Source organism: Pogona vitticeps, chromosome 7, assembly GCF_051106095.1.
Source record: "Pogona vitticeps strain Pit_001003342236 chromosome 7, PviZW2.1, whole genome shotgun sequence".
In the NCBI taxonomy this organism is placed as follows: domain Eukaryota; kingdom Metazoa; phylum Chordata; class Lepidosauria; order Squamata; family Agamidae; genus Pogona; species Pogona vitticeps.
Window position 1 is genome coordinate 10,397,588 of NC_135789.1, and position 21,737 is coordinate 10,419,324.

At 44.7% G+C, this 21,737-nt stretch overlaps 1 protein-coding gene across 3 annotated transcripts in view; it reads right to left on the bottom strand.

Annotated features, from left to right (window-relative positions):
- AJAP1 (adherens junctions associated protein 1) overlaps positions 1-21,737 on the bottom strand; it is a 141,552-nt gene that overhangs the window by 17,781 nt on the left and 102,034 nt on the right. For all 3 annotated transcript variants that reach the window (XM_078379149.1, XM_072977754.2, XM_072977753.2), the window contains exons 3-4: positions 12,707-12,794; positions 3,007-3,249 (exon numbers count right to left, since the gene is read on the bottom strand). In XM_078379149.1, coding sequence (XP_078235275.1) covers positions 3,007-3,249; positions 12,707-12,794 — 331 coding nt within the window. The remainder of the gene's footprint in view (positions 1-3,006; positions 3,250-12,706; positions 12,795-21,737) is intronic.

Below are 21,737 nucleotides of genomic sequence, written 5' to 3' on the forward strand. Positions count from 1 at the left end.
ATCTACATTTCCTTTAAAGCCTAGAGGATTCCATTGTTGATGTTTTTGTCATTACAGGAATTGTGTGGGGCTGCCTTCCTCTCTTCCCAGTGTACGGTGAAGAAAAATGGCATTGAAGCCACAAATAAGGTCTTATTCCCTAACTGAAAATAAAATAAAAGACTCCGTAGCATCACCACCTTTCACAAAGAAGGAAAGAAGTATCGTGCAAGGAGAACAGAAGTGTATTAAAAAGAGCTAGGTTCTGTGATGGTTAATCGTACTGTAAGAATGGCAGATGGTTTTCCTTCTTTATGTGCAAAAGGAATGAGTAACAATTAGAGACTGGCATGAATTAAGAAACAAATTAAAAATTTGTAAAAAAATCTGCTAATTTGCAGATTCGTATTCGTATTTGTATTCTTCCCCATTAAATACGAATCAATGGACTTTTAGCAATTTTTGATTTGTTGTTTCATAAAATGGCCCCCCAGGCATTGTGGGACACCAAAATTGCAGGGAATCTTCCCCTGAATCCTTTTTACATTCCCTCAAAGTTTGGTGAAGACTGGGTTTCAGATGTCTGAGTTATACATCCACAAAGAAGGCCCTACCAGAAAGTCTTCCCCCCCCCAGGACCTAGAGACACTAAAATCACAGAGAAACTTCCTCTAGCCCTCCTTTACAATCCTTCAAAGTTTGGTGAAGATTGGGTTCCCCCCAGGGTCAGCTGCTAAAGGGCACTTTCTTGGGGGGCCCTCTTTGTGGGTACATAACGTGGACGTCCAAAACCCAAATGTCAGCAAATTTGGAGGTCTCGTAGAGGAGTGTTAGGGGAAGCTTCTATGTGATTTTTATGACTCTAGGTCCCTGGGGGGTCATTTTACAATGTTTTAAAGGCAAAATGGATCAACAAATTGATTTGTTGATTCTATTTTGCCTTTAAAACCTTGTAAAATGATCCCCCCCAGGGACCTAGAGTCACAAAAATCACACAGATTTCAAAAATTAATTTGTTGATTCATCATTAAAAAACGAGAAGTCATTGTTCATGATTTGTCAACCTTGACAAATCACAATTTGAAACAAATTGCAATTTTTTCCAATCCGTGCTCATCTCTAGTAACAATGCTAGTTTATAATGCGTTGTGTCCAAGATCTTCCCAAATCTGGACAAGGCAAGGGTTGTAGACAGAAACAAGGGCATTCCTTAGCAACTGGCTGCATTTCCTCAAGAAAACATGCATAGGAAGATGCAAAGTTCAAACACCCATCCCACACACAACACCACCATGTCTCCAGAATCACATGCTATGTGGCCCTAGCAGTATCCTTAGACTGAAATATGTAGGCTGTTATGTGTACAATAGGACCCTCTTATCCATTGGATCAGCATCCACAGTTTCACTTATCCACAGTCTGAAAATATTAAAAATCCAGAAAATGTATTTTCACATGTATTACCAGAACTCACTACTAGAGGGAGACAGAGACCATGCTACGAATACTTGTTAGTGAAGAATACATAGCATGGTCTGAATATACAGCAGATATGGGAGTCCTACCGTATAAGAAAAAACAACTAGCTCAAAAACGAAAGAGTAATTTAGGGGACAATTTCTGATGAGGACAGGAAAGGAACAACACACACACAGAGAGAGAAAGAGACAGAGGCAGAGAGACATACACAGAGAGACAGCTAAAATGGCAGTTCTCCCACCCTCTCTGTTCCAGTTTTATGTGGAATAATATATCTTATGGAAATGTCTTCATGTGACTAGAGACATATTTCCCACAGTCTGGAATATGCCATGGAAATCCTGTCCATTCAAAAAAAGGCCTGTTCAATTAACTCAGTGTAGCAGGGCTGGTCCTTTAGAAGATGTGGCACACAGAAAGGTGGGTTGATAGTTAAAGGGTCCGTCTAGATCAGTTAGTCTCTAAATGAGACGAGACAAACCGAATAAATACACACATCTTGACAACGGATGCAAGCACATGCTCAGTCAGATGAGGAAGATGAACATGGTAGCTGTTAAGCCCATGGAGAAACTCAGCATCCTTCTTCACAGTTTCTTCAGGTCAAACTATACATTACAGATAGCCTTCATTAGAAGAGGGACTTCCTTAAAGACTCAGAGACATCTGGTTGGCACAGACATAGTTTTCTTTATATGTTTCTTTAAAAATCAGCTTTGTTTGGCCACTGTTGGATAAATATGTGCTTCAAATGCAAGTCTGATTGCTCAGATATGAAACAGTCCAAGAGTTTCATATTTGCTCTCTCGAAAACGCAAATGTGATTTTGTCTTCCAATTATGTGCTCTCTGCAACATCTAGTTTGACCCCCTTAGTCAGTCAGTCTGTGGGCAGGTCAGAGTTGTCTAAATTCACCCGGAGTTGTGCTAAACATGGTGTGAAGCAGATCTCTTCTCAATTTGGTGGCATTCTATAAAACTGAGTTGGCAGAAGCCAGACTCAATTCATGCATTAGGAAAATGACTGTTTCTGGAGGAAGAGAAAGTCACTTTTATGGGAGGATGGTGTTATGTCAAGGACCAAAGGCGATTCATTCCTTCCCCCTTTTGCAATCCATTCCAAGTTGGACACACACACAAACACACACACACACACACACAGAGAGAGAGAGAGAGAGAGAGAGTGTAAGACATGGATGTCTTTGTTCTCTTGTCAAGAACGAGGACACATGTTTGCCTCTGTAGCTGCTACTCGAGACATAGACAGAGATGGATACAGTGTCTTTCTGTTATGGGGCGACAAGAGGTGGATGGAGCCACAGTTGAAGGTTTGATGGAATATTTCCAATGACCCTTCAAATGTAGACACAGCTTGCGCATGTTCTCCTCCATGGAGATGGGAAGGAACAGAAGGAAGAAACTCTTAAGATAGTCCCCTATGGGGGCAAACAACTGTATTCTGATACTGCGGTCAAGAGCATAACCCATGTTCCATGACATGTATGTCGAAAACCCGCAGATGGAGAAGCCCATATCTCTACCACCTTACCTATTTCCATTGAAGGATGTCTTATAATCCCCTGGTGAAAGTATCGTCTCCTCAGCGTACACCGGCACTGGCGTCCTTACACACTCATGAGAGCATTGCAGCGTTTCGTTGTAGGCTGTGAAGATGTCCAAATTACTGGGCACTCTGGCCGGGGTGAAATCCGTCAGGTTCTGACAGCTTTCCTCCTGCTGGTTAATTTTCCGCTGGTGGCTGTTCCTTCTTGTGTTCCCACTCTGGGCACAACTGGGAGGCAAAGAGAAGAGATACACGTGGAGACAGGTGTTGACCAAATAGACAAACCACCTTTCCCTTTTGCTACAACCTGAATCAAACAGTCTCCTCGGTTTCAAACCCTAAGCAGCTTAAATGGCAGAGATGTAGGTGAGGATGAAAAACAAACCAAAATTATACTGCTCACCTCACGAAAGGGTAACAAATTTTATTGCACGCTCAAAAGAGGAGCGAATACGAAGGGGTTTTCTGTGCAATTTTGAGCGAAATTGCACAGAAAACGGGGAACACAAATAGGATTTCAATGCACAAAATACAGCTTGTGCTGAATAATAATGTTGGCTGCTTTGCTGCCCAGATTCTTCAGGACCGAAAACATCAGAATGTGTGGTTGCGTCTCTTTGCATAAGCAGCCATCATTCAGTTGTGTAGGTACACACATTGTTTCTCAAATAGAAAAGATGCATGTTTTATGCAGATAAATTGTTTTAAAACTTCAGCAAGCAAAAAAAAAAAAACAGCACTCCTTCTCATGCTCTCTCTTGGAAGAGAGGAATCTCATGGGGGATGGAAAGCCTTTACCAAGATGTCTGGGTAAGAAAAACAGACTAAACTGATGAAAATGAGGAACTACACAAATTTTCCTTCTATCTCTACGAAGTAGCAATTACATATGAGACCTTTTTTTTTCATTTGCTTTTGGAGTCTTTCATGGCTTTACATTAGAGAGCTTCCAAAACACAAAACATTTGGGATTCCAAAACAGAAGTTAACAAAACTTACAGATTTGTTTTTACACATTTCACTATTCCATTTGACTCCTGGGTGCAAAGCCACCTCTTTTGATATCCCAGCAAATAGCTGCATCGTAAGCCTCATGAAGAGAGCTCTCAGCTGTCAAGTTAGGATTCAGGGCACATCCTGGAAGAGGTGGGTGGGAAAAGGGCTTGGCAAAATGTAGTGGCTGCTTTTTAGCTGTATGGTGACTCTGTTCACTGTTGCTGCTGAGAGAACTCCTCCAGCCTCCATTTTGGATTGGTCTCATTCCACACTGGCCTGCCACAGATACTGCTACTGCTATTTCTCCACAGCTGACTACATTCTTAAAAACATCTTGCTGCTATTACCTTGGATTACTGCCTGGATTACTTGGATTAATTGGATTGATTCTTGGAGGGCCTTGCCAGCCATTTCCTTTATTGTTTCCTGGAATGCCAGACTGCCTCCCTGCCCTTCACATGGACGGAAGCCATCAGAGGGATAAAAGGGGGACCTATCTCTACAAACCCCCATGTTTTGGTTTGTGGTTGAGGGATATTATTACACTATCCTAAATCAGTGTTTGTGTTTTATTTTGATTATGATTATGATTTCTCTTTCTCATCTCTGCAGGTTCTTGCTGATGAGTTCATGAGATTTTAGGGAAAAATATGAAGTACTGTTAGTGCCCGCGTGGGTGTATTGATGGTCAATTTTTGTACTGTTCTTGCTGGCCTCCTTTGGAGTAGATGGTTGTCTGTTGCCTTGAACCTGCTTTTTGGGGGGGCTAATTTTGAGGGTTCTGTAGGGCTTTAATTGGCATTAGTGTAGGCCCCTTCCAATTTCACTTTTCTAGGATTCTACGAAACCATAATGGGAAATCTGAAACAGAAGAACCCTAATTACGAACCCATCATGAAAGAAATTCGAAATATTTCACCTGCATATCCCTAGTAAGAAGATCTCACATGGATTTAAGTCCCGCAGAACAAAGCCAAAAGGTGAAAAAAAGCATGTAATCTTCATGAGATGCCCTGAACATCTGCGCAAAGCATCACTCATCGACAAAACAAGGACAAGCTTGGGCTGAGTTGTATTCTAGATGTCTGCACTGTCAGGGCCAAGATGATAGTGACTCTGCATAGCCCTGGGGCTCTTGAAGGTGAAGATGGACTCAGAACGAAAAGGATGGCGATGAAAGAAAGACTTAAGTGCTTAAGAGAGGAAACTCTATTACCGCCTGCTAATTATACCTGTGGGTTCACTTTTAGTTATCATCCTGAAGTACCTGAGAAACATTGGCCTCAATCAACCAAATAGCTTTCAGCAATATTTTATGCATGTGTTTATTTATCTAGCGGAATCAAATTTGAATTTTAAATGGGGTGGTCTTCATCATTAACAGGAAATTAATGGCATTAAGCGGTGCAGCCGTGTGAATGAACCCAGAGTTTGGGATTCACGTCGCTCTTTCTGCATGCTTGACGCATCTTTCAGTTCATCCTAAATGCAAATGCTTCAGGTTTTTTTTTTCTTATTGCCACTCTCCTGGTACACTCTGCTTTGCATTTTTTTTTATTTCAGGAAGAAAATTTACCAGTGAATTCTGGAATCAGCACCAAGGTCTAGGCAAGTTATTTCGGGAACCTTTTTCCAAAGTGAAATTTCCAAGCTCTGATTACGGACTGGACAGCGCACACAAGATTTCTGTTAATTCTAGTTGTCTATCTTTCCAGAAGTATCAAGTGTGCAATCATAAGAGGGTGGAAAGAGAAGCAGATGATAACGGAGTTAGAAGGGGCCATCAGGTCCAACCCTCTACTCAGTACAGGAATCCAAGTCAAAGCAGATCTGACAGATGGTTGCCTAAATTTTTCCTAAATACCTCCAGTGTTGGCGCACTCACCCACTTCCGGAGGTCTTAGGTTCCATTGTCACACTGCTCTAACAGTCAAGAAGTTTTTTTCTGATATTCAACCGAAATCTTGCTTCCTGCAGCGTAAGCCCATTTTTACAAGTCCTGCACTCTGGGATGCTGGAGAACAGATCCTGCCTCTCCTCTGTATGAATACCTTTCAAGTGTTCGAAAAGTGCTCTCCTATCTCCACTCCGTCTTCTCTCCAGGCTAAACTTGCCCAGATCTTTCAGTCTTTCCTCCTAGGGCTTGGTTTCCAGTCTCCTGACCATCCCTGTTGCCTTCCTCTGAACTTGTTCCAATTTGTCGGCATCCCTCTTGAAGCATTAGGTATCATCACATACACACACGTCCTCCAAAAAGTATTTTTAGCATGGTGCTTTCTGGAGGCATATAAACTCAGGTATCCTGCGCAACAATTGCAGAAAAGGCTTTGTTTTGTGGTGGCGCCATCTTATGATGGCGGACAAAAGATGCCATCTATATACCATGACATCAATTCTTTCCAGGGATGGGGACTCAGGAGTCACGATCCATGGCAGAGTCCGACTTAAAGTCATCCTGGCAACGTGACTTGAACTCGGCTCAGGGTTATTTTGAAAGACTTGGATACGACTCATGAATTGGACCCATTCTATCCGGGTGGCACTGTCGAGCCCCTGTTCAGGATGGGCCTCCCTACCTGCACTTGTTGCCACTGCCACTGCCACCATCATCCTCAGAGGCAGCTGGTAGAGCTTCCTTCCTAAGAGCCGGCTGCCGCCTCCATCCATGCACCTACCGCCCAGCCAATAGGCATGCGCATGCGCAAAGGCAGGGGCCCCACTGTCTCTGCACGTTCAGATGTGCATGTGCCCACCTGGCTTCCCTGCCACACCCACTGTCCCTCCACATGCATCAGCCTATCCACTGGGTGGCGCATGCGCATCCCAAGTCTTTGGGTCTGAGTTGGGACGCACGACTCAAGTCCTGGACCCAACGGCTCTGACTCAGCCCTGGGACTCAGCCCTGACCTGCCAACCTTCCTGTCTTCTCCTCCATTTTTTGGCAGTCTTTAACCAACAGGCATAGGCAACTTGTAAAAACAAAGGGAGCAGGGAGATAGCAAAGGACGAAAGCAAGCAACCGAGGCATGAACTAGCACACAATGCCCCGAGTTCGGATTTTCTTTTAATCTTAAAACCAACAGACTCTTAACTGTGTGTTTATTTCCAGCTTTTCCCCCCCAGTTTTACGCATGATCTTTGATAAGTCTTCCGCCACGTTTCTGTATTAATCTGTTTTATACGCACACGGGGCGTGGATTTCCTCCTTGAGCTGAGTGTTAGACTTGCAACCCTTGTAGTATTTTCCCAAATGAGGGAACATGTCTGGGTTGCTTTCTTTTCAGAGTTTCCCAGAGACAGGCGTCCTTTTCAGTTTTGGATCCTTTCGGGTTCAGATAAATATGAAAATAGCATTTCGGGTTCTCTCAATTCAGCTTTCGAATTCTTCCTGCTGCTAGACTTTTAAAAAGGCCTGCAATTTGAACCCATTGGTTCAGATTCTACCCTGTGGGACATGAAAAAAGAGCCCTTACTTCCTCTGCCATGTGACAATCCTTTAGATGGGTATTCTATCATCTTTCCATATTTTCTTCCCTAGGCTAGAAACAGCTTCCTTAACCTTTCCTCACAGGGCTTGGTTTTCAGACCCATAACAATCTTGGTCGCCCTTCTCTGGACACATTTCATGTGACAATATCCACCATCAACTGATTGTACCAACGGTAGGCCCATTGCCAACATGGTTGGGTTGACTGAGAGGGTGTTGGCCAACCAGCCGCAGATGTTCTTGGAGGAAACAGATAGTCTAGATCCATTTCAATCAAGGTTTGGGCTAAACCATGGAATAGAAGTGATATTGGTCACCCACAAGACAATATCCTGAGGGAGGCAGAGAGAGGGAGTGTAACCCTGGGTGCTCTTCCTAGATCTTTCTGCGGCCATGGATACCATCAACCACAGGACCCTTTTGCCCCATTTTAAACCCAACATCGGCTTCCCTGAAGTGCCCATCATCATAATCTTAGAATCTGTAGAGCTGGAAGGGGCCCTACACATCATGGAGTCCAGCCTCCGTCAGGGAGGTATAGCGGGGAATTGAACTCCCAACTTCTGGCTCGACATGCCTAAGCCACTGATCTATCCAGCAGTCCCAATGGGCTCCGCTCCTGCTCTCCGTAGCAGCACCATCGGGGCTCCTGTTTAGGAAAACTTCCAAGATCACATCCCGACAATGGAGTCTGTAAAATCGCCCGCCCTGCGTCCTCAAAGATCTTTGAGCAGGATTTGAGCCGAGAGACACCTCGGCCACAGAAGAGAGCTTTCGAAAACGCTCAGTGGCTTCACCCGGGCTTTTCTCCTTAATCCTTTTTGACAGGCCAAGGCCTAGTGGGGAGAAAGAGGCTGATCTTCTTTGGATGGCGTTCTAATTTACTTGCCACCTCTGGATCAGATTCAGCCCCATCCCTGGAGGGGAGCCTGCCAACCATCCAGTCCAATTATGTCGTGGAACGCCACCACTTTGAAGCTTTTACGGAGCATATTCTTGAGCGGTGAACGGGCTTGAAATCGGGCTTCAAGAAAAGCAACGCTTTCCAGCTCCTTACCTTCTCCCAGAGGTGCATCATTACAGTCGAGAACAGCTGACCTCTAAGTAGGTCAGTTTGACAAGGAAAGTAGGTAAAAGCAGGCGTGCCTGAAGCAAGGATGTAACCTAATTTCCTGTGTGCATAGCTGAGGAAGAAGAAAGGGAGCAAATGAAGCCGGACGAGAGCACGGAAGCCAAGACGTATGAAATATGCAAAGTTTGCTGGCATGCTTGGAAGGGCTTCCAGAGGTGATGGGCTCTCCCCTCGCATCACAGTCATTTGTACAATATGAGCCGCGAGGAAATGAAATGTTAGAATAGATGAATTAATTACAGCAAGTAGATGCATATCATGAATACTACCGAGGCTGCCTGCTGTATCTCTGTATGATTCATTGTTCAGATTCTACCTCCTTCCAATGAGACTGCCTTGTCAGGGCAACCCTGCTCTACGTCTACAGTGTATATTCTGAGATCATTTCACTGGTTGCTAGAGGTGTGCCACTTAGGTTTTCTTGGGAGTAAGGACTCCAAATCCCAGAATTCTCTGAGAATTCCCCAGGCAGAATGCTGGAAGTTCTAACCCAGGACACAGACTAACAAACACTTTACTTTCACTCACCTAGATGAGGCTGAGGCCTCCTTTCAGACCTTATTTATTTCCTGCTGCAATACCCAGAAGGAAGCTGCCCCGGTGTTTCCTGGGGGTAGTAGTCTTCTTGCTCTCCACACTCGACAGAGGTTACCCTCTTTAAGCACCTCTTGGAAAACTACAGTGCCCAGAATGCATTGCAGCAGCTTCCTCCTGGAAGTCTCACAGCAGGAAATGAAAGGGCCAGAAGAAGGCCTAGGAACAGGCCTCACAACGGTGAGCGAAAGGAAGGTCTTTCCTGTAGGTGTTTATGGGCTGGAATTCCCAGAATTCTGCCTGGGGAATCTTTGGAAAATTCTGGGATCTGGAGTCCAAAATACCCCTTCTGGTTACTAGGCAAAGAGAGGGGAAAGAAGAGAGTGAGAGAATGAGAATGCGAGAGCGGAATAATCTAACGTTTGGCTAATATATGGAACCTCAGGGCCCAGTGTATAAGCTGGGATCTCCCAATATGTCCTTGCTCCTTGCTCCATGATACTGTTGTTTCCTGGTTTCCAGGCTTTTGTACCTGTCCCCTGTTGTTGTTTCCACCTTTTTGCCATGCCTACCACTGAAGCATCACTACTATACTCCTCTGAAACTGAAATTGGTCCTTGGGTTGAAAAAGGTCCCTCTCTCCTGCATCAGCTGCCTGTTGCATCTCTGTGTGACTCACTGCTCTCATTAGTTTACTCCTATTAGTTAACTTGATTCCTATTAGTCAAATTGGGGTAACCAATTCTGTTCTGGTGCTGAATGAGGTGTCACTGGGCATCTCCAAGTAGGATGGCTTTAGCTTAAAGACTCTAGATGCACACAAGAAATTGCCCATAGAGTCTTCTGTTGAAGACATAGAGATGTGGGTCCCCAGATGTTCTTGGACTACAATGCCCAGAAATCCTGGACATCACATCTGGGAGCTTTTGTCCAAGAACATCTGGGGACAGATGGTTGAGAACCACTAACGTAGAAGGATGCCCAGATTCAAGGGATGGGAGACCTGAGGCTGAGCTATTCTTAGGCTGTTGGTATAAAACACACCTGAAGGTTTAAATAGGGCTGCAGGAAAAGCATATTACATCTTTCATCACAACCTCTGCCCCAGAATAAAAAAAAGAAACCAGATCAAATCAGGCAGAGCCTATCCCATAAATCTATGTTACCCCAACTGTTGAAGAATGCATTATGGAAATCAGATGGCATGAAATAAAAGACTTGGTCCATCCAAAGAGAAGCCTAAATACATGCAGATTGATGTGGACAGGGAACTGAAGATGTAACCAAGGGAGGAATGATGCAGGACTGACAAACAACTCAGAATAAAACCAAGGAAGGCCTGATGTGTGAAATAATCAGGGATAAAGTTCTAGTCCGCACCTATTTCAACTTTTTCAAAATGAAGAGGCAATAATCCATAATAATAGCAACTTTGTGGGGGGGGGATTTGTGGCTCAGATATTTAGATCTCTTCCACCCAACTCTCAAAGGGGGTGAACCCTATCCTTAAATGAGGTTCAGCACCTTGGATAACTCCTCCAACATCCATACTAAAGCCTAGAGTGGATTCATTGACATACACACATGCACCCTGCACACAATCAGATGTGCAAGCCTCCAGTGCTTGCAAAGTAGATAAGGGAGATAGGTCATCTGCAAGCTTTGAGGTGGAACAGGATCATATCACAATCCAGGCTGACTCTTCAAGCCTTCTTTCTCCATTTTGGACCTCAAATAGCTAGCTACACATTCCACGATGGTTACATCAATCCAAAATCATTTCTGAATGATTCTTCTGCTCCTTCCAAACCCCAGCTATCTCATATTTTGTAACACTACCCAACAAATAGCTTTGGACTATTCAAAAGTGCATGCTTTGTAGCCCATTATTTGGTTTTTCTCAAACTGTGGATATTTCTTTGTTTTTAGTCAAATCACATGGCAAACTTTCCTTGTTATTCTCACATAGCAGTGGGGGGGAAAAACACTAAATTCCTCATTCTGACCAATAGGGACTGTCTTAATGTACTGAGACATTTTGATGTCAGACCTCGCTGTTACAATCATCCTTTATCAAGAAATGCCTTTACTTTTTTGTGGCCAGTTTTGAAGACACAACCAGGTTGGTCTATACCAATACAATCAAAAAGGAAGAAAGGACTCATGTAGCATGAGGCTTATAGATTTTGTTTAGTATAGTATATTTATGGTACATGTTTCCATAACTTTGAAATAGTAAAATACTGCAATAGTACTTTTATTAAACAATTATGGAGATGTGGTCTCACTAAATGGCAAAAGGAAAATATTACCCAGTTCAACATTGGGTTCTTATGTTGTCCTGTGGATGTTGAGTGTGTTTGAAGCAGTCGCTAGCAGCTTCAGATTTCTTAAAAAGTGACCAGAAAATAAGCACAGTAGCTACTTTTAAGAAATATAATAATGAAGACATGCTTTTTAAAACATGGTGAGCGTAATGGCAATAGTCAGGGGGTCAGGGTTTGGCACACATTTCTTTTTCTGGCAGAAACACCCTTCTGCCTGAAGAACCATTTCCTCATAACTGATCTGCCCACAGAATGGTCTGGTGGTAAAACGGTTCTGCTGACTGATCACAGAATCATAGAATAATTGAGTTGGAAGGGGCTTAAAAGGCCATCAAGCCCAACTCCCTGCTCAAGGCAGGAAAACAAATTGAAGGATATCTGACAGACAGTTCTCCATGTTCCTCTTGAATGATTCCAGTGTTGGAGTACACACTATCTCCTAAGGTCATGGTTTCCCTTGTCCTACTGCTCTGACAGTTTGGACATTTTTCCCGATACTCAACCAAAATCTAACTTCTTTAACTTGAGCCCATTGCTATGTGTCCTGCACTCTGGAATGATCAAGAAGATATCCTGTCCCTCCTCTGTATGACATCTTTACAGGTATTTGAAAAGTGCTATCATAGTTCACCCCAGTCTTCTTTTCTAAAGGCTAAACATATCCAGTTCTTTCGTTTTTTCCCCTCTCAGGGCTTGGTTTCCAACCTCTTGATCATCCTTTTTGCCCTCTCTAAACCTGCTCCAGTTTGCTGGCATCCTTCTTAAAGTGTGGTGTTCAGAACTAGACACAGTACTGTAGATACGATTGGCCAGGAGATGATCCAAACAAAGGGTGAAGTGGTGCCATGAAGGAGTAGCTGAATTCAACCAGATCATGTCATGTTCCAACCCAGGAAGAGGGTTGAGATGCTGATGCACCTGCTGTCAATTCAGCTAGCCAGTCTTGGCAACTTAGGACCTCCCTCTAAGTACTCCTTGTGTTGGTGGAGTTGGAAGGGAGGACATTACAACTGCATAAAGTTACTTTCAAAAGGTAACTTTCCTACTCTGAAATGGCTTCAGCCATTCTTGAATCCATACCACATGTTCCTCCGGATTCACAACCCGTTGCTTTTTACCTTCTACCCATCCCTGCCTTTCTCAACTGGCTCTGAGGCCAGGTGCCAGGACCCGGTCTCCGGTCAAGCCCAGGGAGAGGACAGTCCTTACCAATTTTTTAAGACGAGCGTCGTTATCAGGGCGGCAATGACCATGATGAGAGAGACGGTGATGGTGATAATCTGATGGACAGCCAGACCTGTAGAGGGAATAAAAATAAAGGAAGAATGGGGATGCAGATTTGAAGCAAAAAAGAAATCTTGGATGCGTCGTGAGTGAACGAGCCCTCCCCACCGCAAAGCAAGCTGGCACATGAAAGTGGGCCTCCATCCTGGCAGAGGCTGGCAACTCCAGTGTTATTTGGGCAGTGGATCTGCTCTGGGTTCCAGTGTGATGGTTAAGAGGAGCTAGCCAAGGTGCTGAAGGCTCTATTGGAAATAACCATTGATAATCATGTGTTGTCAAGTCAATTTTCCAGCTATAGACTACTCATACATGGTCTTCCATTGCTTTCTTCTGGGAGCATCCTGGGAATGTGCAGCTTGCCCAAGGCTACACAGGCTGACTTTTCTCCCAGGAGGCACACAGTGGGGGAATCGAACTCCCAACTTCTGGCTCTGCAGCCCAATCTCTAACTCACCAAGCTATTGTGCCAGCAGCTGATCCAAAATAAGTTCAGCACCTTGAATAGTTAGGATAAACCCAAAACAGATGCTCAGTCTCAGTGACATCACATACGCCTTCAAAATGCTGCTGACATTTTACCGGTTTTGCATTCCTCACCTCTGCGTTTTTAAAATCTTTGAGCAATTTCTGCCAACTAACGGGGAGAGACTGAGCTTACTATGACAACTATCCCACATGCCAAAGATGGAGAGCCATCTGTTTGTTTGTGTGTTTACTGGATTTAATTCCCCATCTCTTCTCTAAAAGACAGTGGTCAAGGTGGCTTACAAACTTTTTAGAAGAATAGAAATGAATTAAACCATATTTAGCTTTTAAAAACTCATACAATTCTATAAACCAGTCCTTCCATAAAATCATTAAAACCAAGCAAGTGCATTAAAACCAGTAAAATCAGTGAAGATGCAGACTGAAAGCAACACAACAGAGCAGGCTAAACCTTGGTTTGTTCATGGCTGATGCCACAAAATCTCTTGGTTCCGCAGCATTACAGACTTTTCCTTAACTGTTATTTCCAACAGAGGGTTCTTTTTTTTTTCTTGATAAAAAGCCACAGCTTTACCAAACAGTGTGCAAAAGCCCCGTGGCACGGCAGTTCAACTGCAGTACTGCAGTCAAGACTTTGCTCAGGATCTGAGTTTGATCCCAACGGGTTCAGGCAGCTGGCTCAAGCTTGACTCAGCCTTCCATCCTTCTGAGGTCCATAAAATGAGCACCCAGCTTCTTGTTGTAAACTGCCCAGAGAATACTGTAACACTAAGGGGTGGTATATAAGTCAAAACACCAACTGTCCATTCACGAACACATACACTCCATCACAATATGGTGAGTCTCCAGGTTGAGCTACACAATGTTGTCCCTTACATCCAGGCATCATTTTTGCCATGTTCTCTGCTGGGTTCAGGTGAGACTCTACAGAGATCATCTCTGAGTTTTCCCTTTTTCACACGACCACGTCGACCACCTTGCAGCCAAAGAAGGCCACTTTGCAGCATTTAACAATTTTAACACAAACTCCTAAAAGTTGACAAAAATGTGGTGGCACCATAAAGGCTAACTTATATATATATAGGTAAGCTTTTGCCCAGCCAGCCCGGAATGAAAAGTCAAGACACAAGAAATGAGTTGCAAACTGGGCCACGTTTTATGAATTAACTGAAAACCAGCATCCTCTTATGAAAGGGGCCTATGTTAGTGCAGAATCATGATCTGAATCTGGGGCTGGCCTTACCCCAAACCTAGATCTACTGATGGTGAGTTCCCATAATGTCAGGGTATCCCCAGAGCCCAGGCCGCCCGAGGCTTCTGACTCTAAGTAGTCCAGGCCCCATGGGTCCCTTTGCTTCTCCCCCACAGGCCAAAACCTCCTGATCATCAACGCTCACGCCTTTCCTCATCACTGAGTGTGAAAAGTGATGTACAGATCAAAACCCAATGGAAAGACTATTGTTGAACTAGGTGTGGGGGGGGAGAAGGATATTGTATAACCATAGATTAACAGGAACACCAGGAGGTGACATTAATTATCACAAGCTCCTCAGAACGTTGTCTATACCAGTGATGAGTACAAGGACACTCATTTCTTACACTGAGGAAAACTGCTGGGGTTAGCTGCACACCCATACTGCAGTGGGGAGGGATCTCCAGCCAAGACCAAGACAGAAAGAGTTCTTTCCCTCCGCCTTAAGGCCTCTGTAATTGGCACAAAATGTCATCTGGGCTCATCTCCCAGAGCAACAGCAGAAGGTCTGGCTGATTGTCGGTACAGATTCAAAGACCCCATCCAAGGCTCCAGATTCTGAAACAAAGTAGCTGGCACCCTAGCTCCAACCGATCCATTTGAATTGCACAATTCCACCCAGTACAAGAGTCTACACAAAAGCACCACACAATGGGCAATTTCACTCACACCATTGTGCTTTATTTTTCCAGTGCAAGAACTATGTCAAGAGCCAAAGATCCTTCACAATCCCACCTGATGCACCCTGATTACAGTTACGTTCATGAACTGCTGGAGAGTTCAGTGGTTTACGGATCTCGCTGTGGAGCCAGAAGTTGGGAGTTCGATTCCCCCCAAGGAGCCTCCTTGACTGGGGCTGGTGTCAAGGATCCATCGGGTCCCTTCCAGCTCTGTAATTCTAAGATGAAGACAGCTCCTCTGCTTTGCAAGGTAAGCTCTCTCAAGGGAGCTACCAATCCGGAGGGAGGTAATCCCAGCCCAGATGCCACCACTGACAACTGACGGCTGTTGTGACATATCTCAACTTCCCAAGGAGATACAGGGAAACGCCTTTTCTGAACCACTCAGGCGGAGAAGTGTCATAATAGAGAGCCGCTATTATGTCGCTCGCCGTCTTTGTCTTCCAGCAGTGGGCCATCACTGGCAACAGTCATTCAAGTTGATTAACTCCCATTCAGCCTGTCAGCGATCGCATTTCTTCAGCTTAACACCGACAATTGTAGCAATTCTTGGTCACAGAGAGTGCCGCAGAGAGTAGCCCCATCTTCTGTGCCTTTCATTTTTAGGCAGAAACTAGTCATTTCAGTGGAGTACCGTTCTTTCTACCTATAGTATTGTGTGATTGTTGGCCTTTTTTTCCCATTCAGCACTGCCTGGTCTTGTTTCTTGGCAATTCCACACCTCCTCCCTGCCTCATGCAGGCTACAGATTCCAACCCATCGGGAAAGAAGGATCACAGGAATATTATCACGGCACGGATTGATAGAGATGGGCACGAACCGAACTATGAACCGGGGGGGGGGACAAAAACATGCAGGGCTCGTTGATGATTCAGTTCGGGGATCTCGTTTTGCCAGAAAAAAACGAAGTGCCAAACTTTGATCCCATTGGTGCTTCGTTTTGCTTTGGCCAAACAGGATGGCCACCCCTCCCGCTCCCCATCATCACGTCTCTATCTTGTCTTGAAGCCCCTGTTGCCACAGGCATCCTGATGAGCAGCTGGCCTGAAGCCAGCTGCTGCCTGCGCACACACGCACCCATTGCTCAGCTGACAGGTGGGCACATGCACAGAAGCCACCATCCTGGCGGGCGCATGTGCACAGGCTGCGGGGCCCAACTTCCAGGCACTAACCACAAACCATCACAAACCACTGGTTTTTCCAGTTCGCACCCATCTCTACTGTATGAGCAGCCAGAATTGTTTCACAGAAGGTTTCGGGAACAGAAAGGCTGGGCCCTCTTGAACGAGGACAATGCAAACATAGACACAAATACAATTCCAAAATTCTGAGAAAAATCGCTAATACAAGGGAGCATTTTTTTTACAACAGTTAAAAAAGGCTTGCAAAAAACAAACAAACCAGAAAAACCTTCTAAACAATTTGACTTAGAAGGTCTACTGTGACTTAGACATGATTGCTGAGCTCTCAACTCAACCAGCACCTAGAACTTATATGCATAATATTTGTTCTTCCATTGAATCATTTTCTCTTGCCCCATTGAGAGATTAAATTTCGAGAAATTAACTTTAAGCATTGGGTGGGAAGGCTAAACCTGAAAGGGTTACACTGCTTCAAAATGGCATGTCCAACATCAAGAGGGGAAAAGGAGGACACCTTTGATAAATCAGGGCAGGGGCTGGCACCACAAAAGCAGAAACTCAAATGATCGCAACCCCCCCCCCTCAAATTAAACAAAATTGCACAAAGAATACTTTAAGGTTAAATAATGTTAGGTCTTATCTTGACTCCTGTGTCTGGTTCTGGACACCACACTTTCAGAAAGATGCAGGCAAACGGTAAAAGTTCAGAAGTGGAACAAGGATGAGGAGGGAACTGGAATCAAAGCCCTAGGATGCAAGACTTGGAAGAAGTGGGCAGGTTTAGCCTTGAGAAAAGTGGACTGCGGGGAGAGACATTATCAGACTTTTCAAATAGTCGGTAGACATACATCGGAGGGGCAGGATGTGTAATAATGGGCCCAAGCTACAGGAAGCCAGATTTAGTCTGAATATCAAGAAAGACATCTTAACTGTTAGATTAGTACGATAATGGAACCCATGACCTCAGGAGGTGGTGAGCATCTGGAGGCATTCAAGAGGAAATTGGACAACCCTCCATCTGATCTACATTGACTTAAGACTCCTGCACCAAGATGGCCTTATACGCCCCTTTCAACTTGATTATTCTATGATCCTATGATTCAGTGTCTCTATGTAATGAATACAATTCATGGAGTTAGAAAGGGCCTATAAGATCATTGAGTTGGAAGGATCCCATAAGGTCATCGAGTCCAACCCCCTGCTCAAGGCAAGAATCTGAATCACAGTAGAGCTGGCAGAGGGTGGCCCAATTTTCTCTTCAGTGCATCCAGTGTTGGAGTGCTCACCACCTCCCGAGGTCATGGGTTTCATTGGTTCTAGAGATATACCTGTACTCTGATCTGGATTCCCACCTTGAGTAGGGGGTTGGACTCGATGGCCTTATGGGCCCCTTCCAAACAATAATCTATGGTTCCATTCTCGTACTGCTCTAACAGTTAGGAAGTTATTCTTGATATTCAACCTAAATCTGGCTCCCTTTAACTTGAGCCCATTATTGCATGTTTTGCACTCAGGGATGGCAGCAGAAATGATAGCTTTAAGGATTAAAAGTACTGGGAGGTCTCTTTGCTTTTTGGTAAACAGCCACACAGTCATTCTGGGTTTGCTATGTGTGGAATCTCACATTTGCTAGTATGCGTCACTGTATTCTGCTCTGCATCTCTCAACAATGATAACGGGTTTGCTCAAAAACAGGTTGGGCAAAAATGGACTTCCCAATGAGAATTAATAGGGTCCCCTTTCTCACTCAAAATTCTTCAAACAATAGCCATCAAAATCCCTAATTGAAGCATCTCAGAACTGCTGGAGAGCACCATGATTTAGGTCTCTGCCTACAGAGCCAGAGGTTGGGAGTTCAATTCCCCACTGTGCCTCCTTGTCAGGTGGCTGGACTGGATGATCTACAGGATCCCTTCCAGTTTTGCAGCTCTAAGCTTATTATAGTCATTAAGACAACCTAAACTGGCAGGAATGAAGAACCGAGCAAAAATTCTTTATGTGCCAAGTAAATAGAGCCGATCAGCACAAACGATTCCTTAGAAAATATTTCAGATACGTCGATTCATTGAGGACAACCTGGCCGACGACCACGGAAGGTGCCGTCTGTGCAAATAAATCAGTGAAAGGAATAGCTGAAGTGACGGAAAAATGCAAGAGAGCTCGGATGCCTTTCAGGCAGTGTGTCGGTCCCTTGTGTGCATGCAAAGTATCGATCAAGGACTCGGAGACATCAACAAACTCACAGAATAAGGCCAAGGTCACCTTTGCTAGCATGAGCGTCACAAAGGCAGCTTCTGCCAAGCATCCTGGGGGAAGGTGGGACGCAGATGAAAAGTTTAGTTCTTTGGTCCTTCTCTAAGATGTCTTGACCACCGTGATAGAGGGATTTCTAAGCACTAAGGTACAGACCCAACCAGTAGAGGACAGACAGAGAGGAACTGAGGCTCTTTGAGACAAGAGGGTCATGGTATTGGCTGCTGGAGACTCCTCTGTGATGGTCGGACTTATCATTTCACCAGGAAGGTAGGAGAAGATCTTGGCTTCCATCTTTGCAGGCTGCTGTAGCATTCTGGAATCATTTAGGAAGGTCATTCTGGTGTAGTAAAACCAACATTTGGGAGGTGATTGACACTATTTCTTCCAAGATCTCATAGAGCTTAAATCCTGTTGGATGTGGCATAGTATAAATTTACAACAAGTGTTCATTCAGGAGGAGTTCTGTCTGAGTGTGCATGTGGTTGCACAACAAAGCACATAATAAGCACATAGAATCATAAAGTTGGAAGGGGCCTATGAAGTCATCAGGTCCAATCCCCTGCTCAAGGCAGGAATCCAAATCAAAGGATATTTGCCAAGTTGTTGTCTACATTTCTCTTGAAGGCCTCCAGTGTTGGAGCGCTCACCACCTCCTGAGGCCATGGGTCCCATTGTCGTACTGCTCTAACACTTAAGAAGTTTTTCCTTGATATTCAGCTGAATTCTGGCTTCCTGTAGCTTGAGCCTATTTTTACGTGTCCTGCACTCTGGGATGATCAAGAACAGTTCTTGCCCCTCCTGTGTATGTCAGCCTTTCATGTATTTGAAAATCATTTGAAAACCATGCAATTGACCACAAAACTAATCAGGCAATGTACCGTGCAATGACCATACAACTGTGCCCACAGATTTGCTACCTAGATATGGCTTGCACTTTGGTGCAAATGTCACAACAGCTTGCATGAATTCAAGTCATACAGGTGGAGCAATGCAAAAGGATTTCAGCCAAAGAATGCAAGCTATCAATTTAAGGTACCTTGACTCAACAAGACACACAGCCTGATTTGTCTGTCACCAACCTTTGACATATCTTCAGTAGAAGCGTTTCTGAAACTGAAAAAAGCCCAGAATCTTAATGATGTTTGGGACTCAGGTCTTAATTGTGTCCTCTCCGATATGGTGGTAAGGAAGTCACTGTCTTGGTGCATTGGAAGGTAGGACTCTAAATCTTTGCTTATTTTAGCCTCACTTATGAAAACAAGGTGGAAGAGGTCAAAGACTTGAAAGTAGTCTTACAGAGGAGGGTCAGGATGTGGTCTTGATCATCCCAGACTGCAGGACATGCAACAATGGGCTCAAGCAACAAGAAGCCAGATTTCAATTGAATATTGGGGGGAAAACTTCTTAACTGTTAGAGCAGTACGACAATGGAACCGATGAGCTTGGAAAGTAGTGAGAGCTCCAACGTTAAAAGAAAATTGGAGGCAAGGGACAGCTGATGCTTTAACACAAGTAGAGGTGGGCATGAACCACCGGTTCAGCAATTGGTGGTTCGTCCTTTGGCTGAACAGATGTTTGGCAGTTCCCTGACCCATCTCTTCTGGGGATACTTGTTTGGCCAGTAACCGAACCACCACAAACCGCCAACGTGGCCGTTTGTGCCCATCTCTAAACACAAGTCATGCAAATTTGTACAGTGAGCCATTATGGTTGCTGTGGATTTCTTACATTGTCTTTTAGGGATTAAAAGCTTCCTGGCAGGTGTTTACATTTTCCTGAATCATCCCTTTTTGGGGGGATTAAACGCATCACTGGAGGTGTCCCCTTCTTCCTAAATCAACGGCCGGTCTTTTTCTGCTTGCGAGATGTGCTTTGTTTGTCAATAAGGTGTGTGTGGGAGGCAGAATTTCGTCCTTTAAAGAAGAAAAAAAAATTGGAAGCAGAAGCAGTCTGTGTCACCTGGCACAAAAATTCGGAGACGATGCTCTGTCTCGTTGACGAAAGGCAGCGAATATTGTTTTGCTAAAGAGAGAGATTCGAAATCTCTCCGGACAAAGGGAGAGGATGACTCCTGCTGACAGAAGACTGCGACCGCTGTAAGACAAAACCTCCATGTATGGTAGCAGCACGCTAGATGACGGGGACAACGAAAGAGGGAGGGCTATAGTCATCTTGCCAGCTCCTTAGCTTCGCTGGAAGTTTCTGTCTGGCCACGATCGGAATCGCGATTAGACGGCTTAGGAGAACCACGTCAAAACCAATGCACAGCTTGACTGGGGGCTTAATTACATCTCTTGGACTCTCGTTAGCCTCTCATCCCTTTCCTCCTCTTCTGTAAAACATGTTTCCCCCCCTTCACAGCATCGCACTTTGCTTTTTATCGCCTTAATGAAACATGACACCAGGCACCGTCAGCCAGCCAGCTCAGCGACCATCTGGGCAGACCCACGATTGATAATTCTCAGGGTGGAACAACCCCTCCATCTGGACCTCAGATCTTCCTTTGCAGGTCTGAGCCAGGATGCCAACATCTACATGTTGGGAGCTCTGGGAAGAAATTGAGCAGTTCTCAATTGTCCCAAAGTCCAGGACATGTAAGAATGGGCTTAAGCTACAAAAAGCCAGATTTCAGCTGAGTATCAGGAAAAACTTCTTAACTGTTAGCGCAGTACGACAAGGGAAGTATTACCCCAGAAGGTGGTGGGCGCTCCAATGCTGGAGGCATTCAAGCAAAAATTGGACAACCATCTGTCATTGAGTTGGAGGGGGGGCTCTAAGGCCATCAAGACCAACCTTCTGCTCAATGTCCAAATCACTGACATAGTTGTCCTGTTTTCTCTTGAATGCCTCCACTGTTCATCATCATCTCGGGATTAACTCTCATGCAACTGATCTGGTCCTGCACCACCCAAAACCTGCACTCTCAGCTTGGTAGCCTCCATGGCTTGCAGCCAAGAGAGTAAGGTAAAAGGTAAAGGTTCCCCTTGACAATGTTTGTCCAGTCGTGTTCGACCCTAGGGGGCAGTGCTCATCCCCGTTTTGAAGCCATAGAGCCAGCGTTTTGTCCGGAGACAATCTTCCGTGGTCAAATGGCCAGTGCGACTTAGACACAGAATGCTGTTACCTTCCCACTGAGGTGG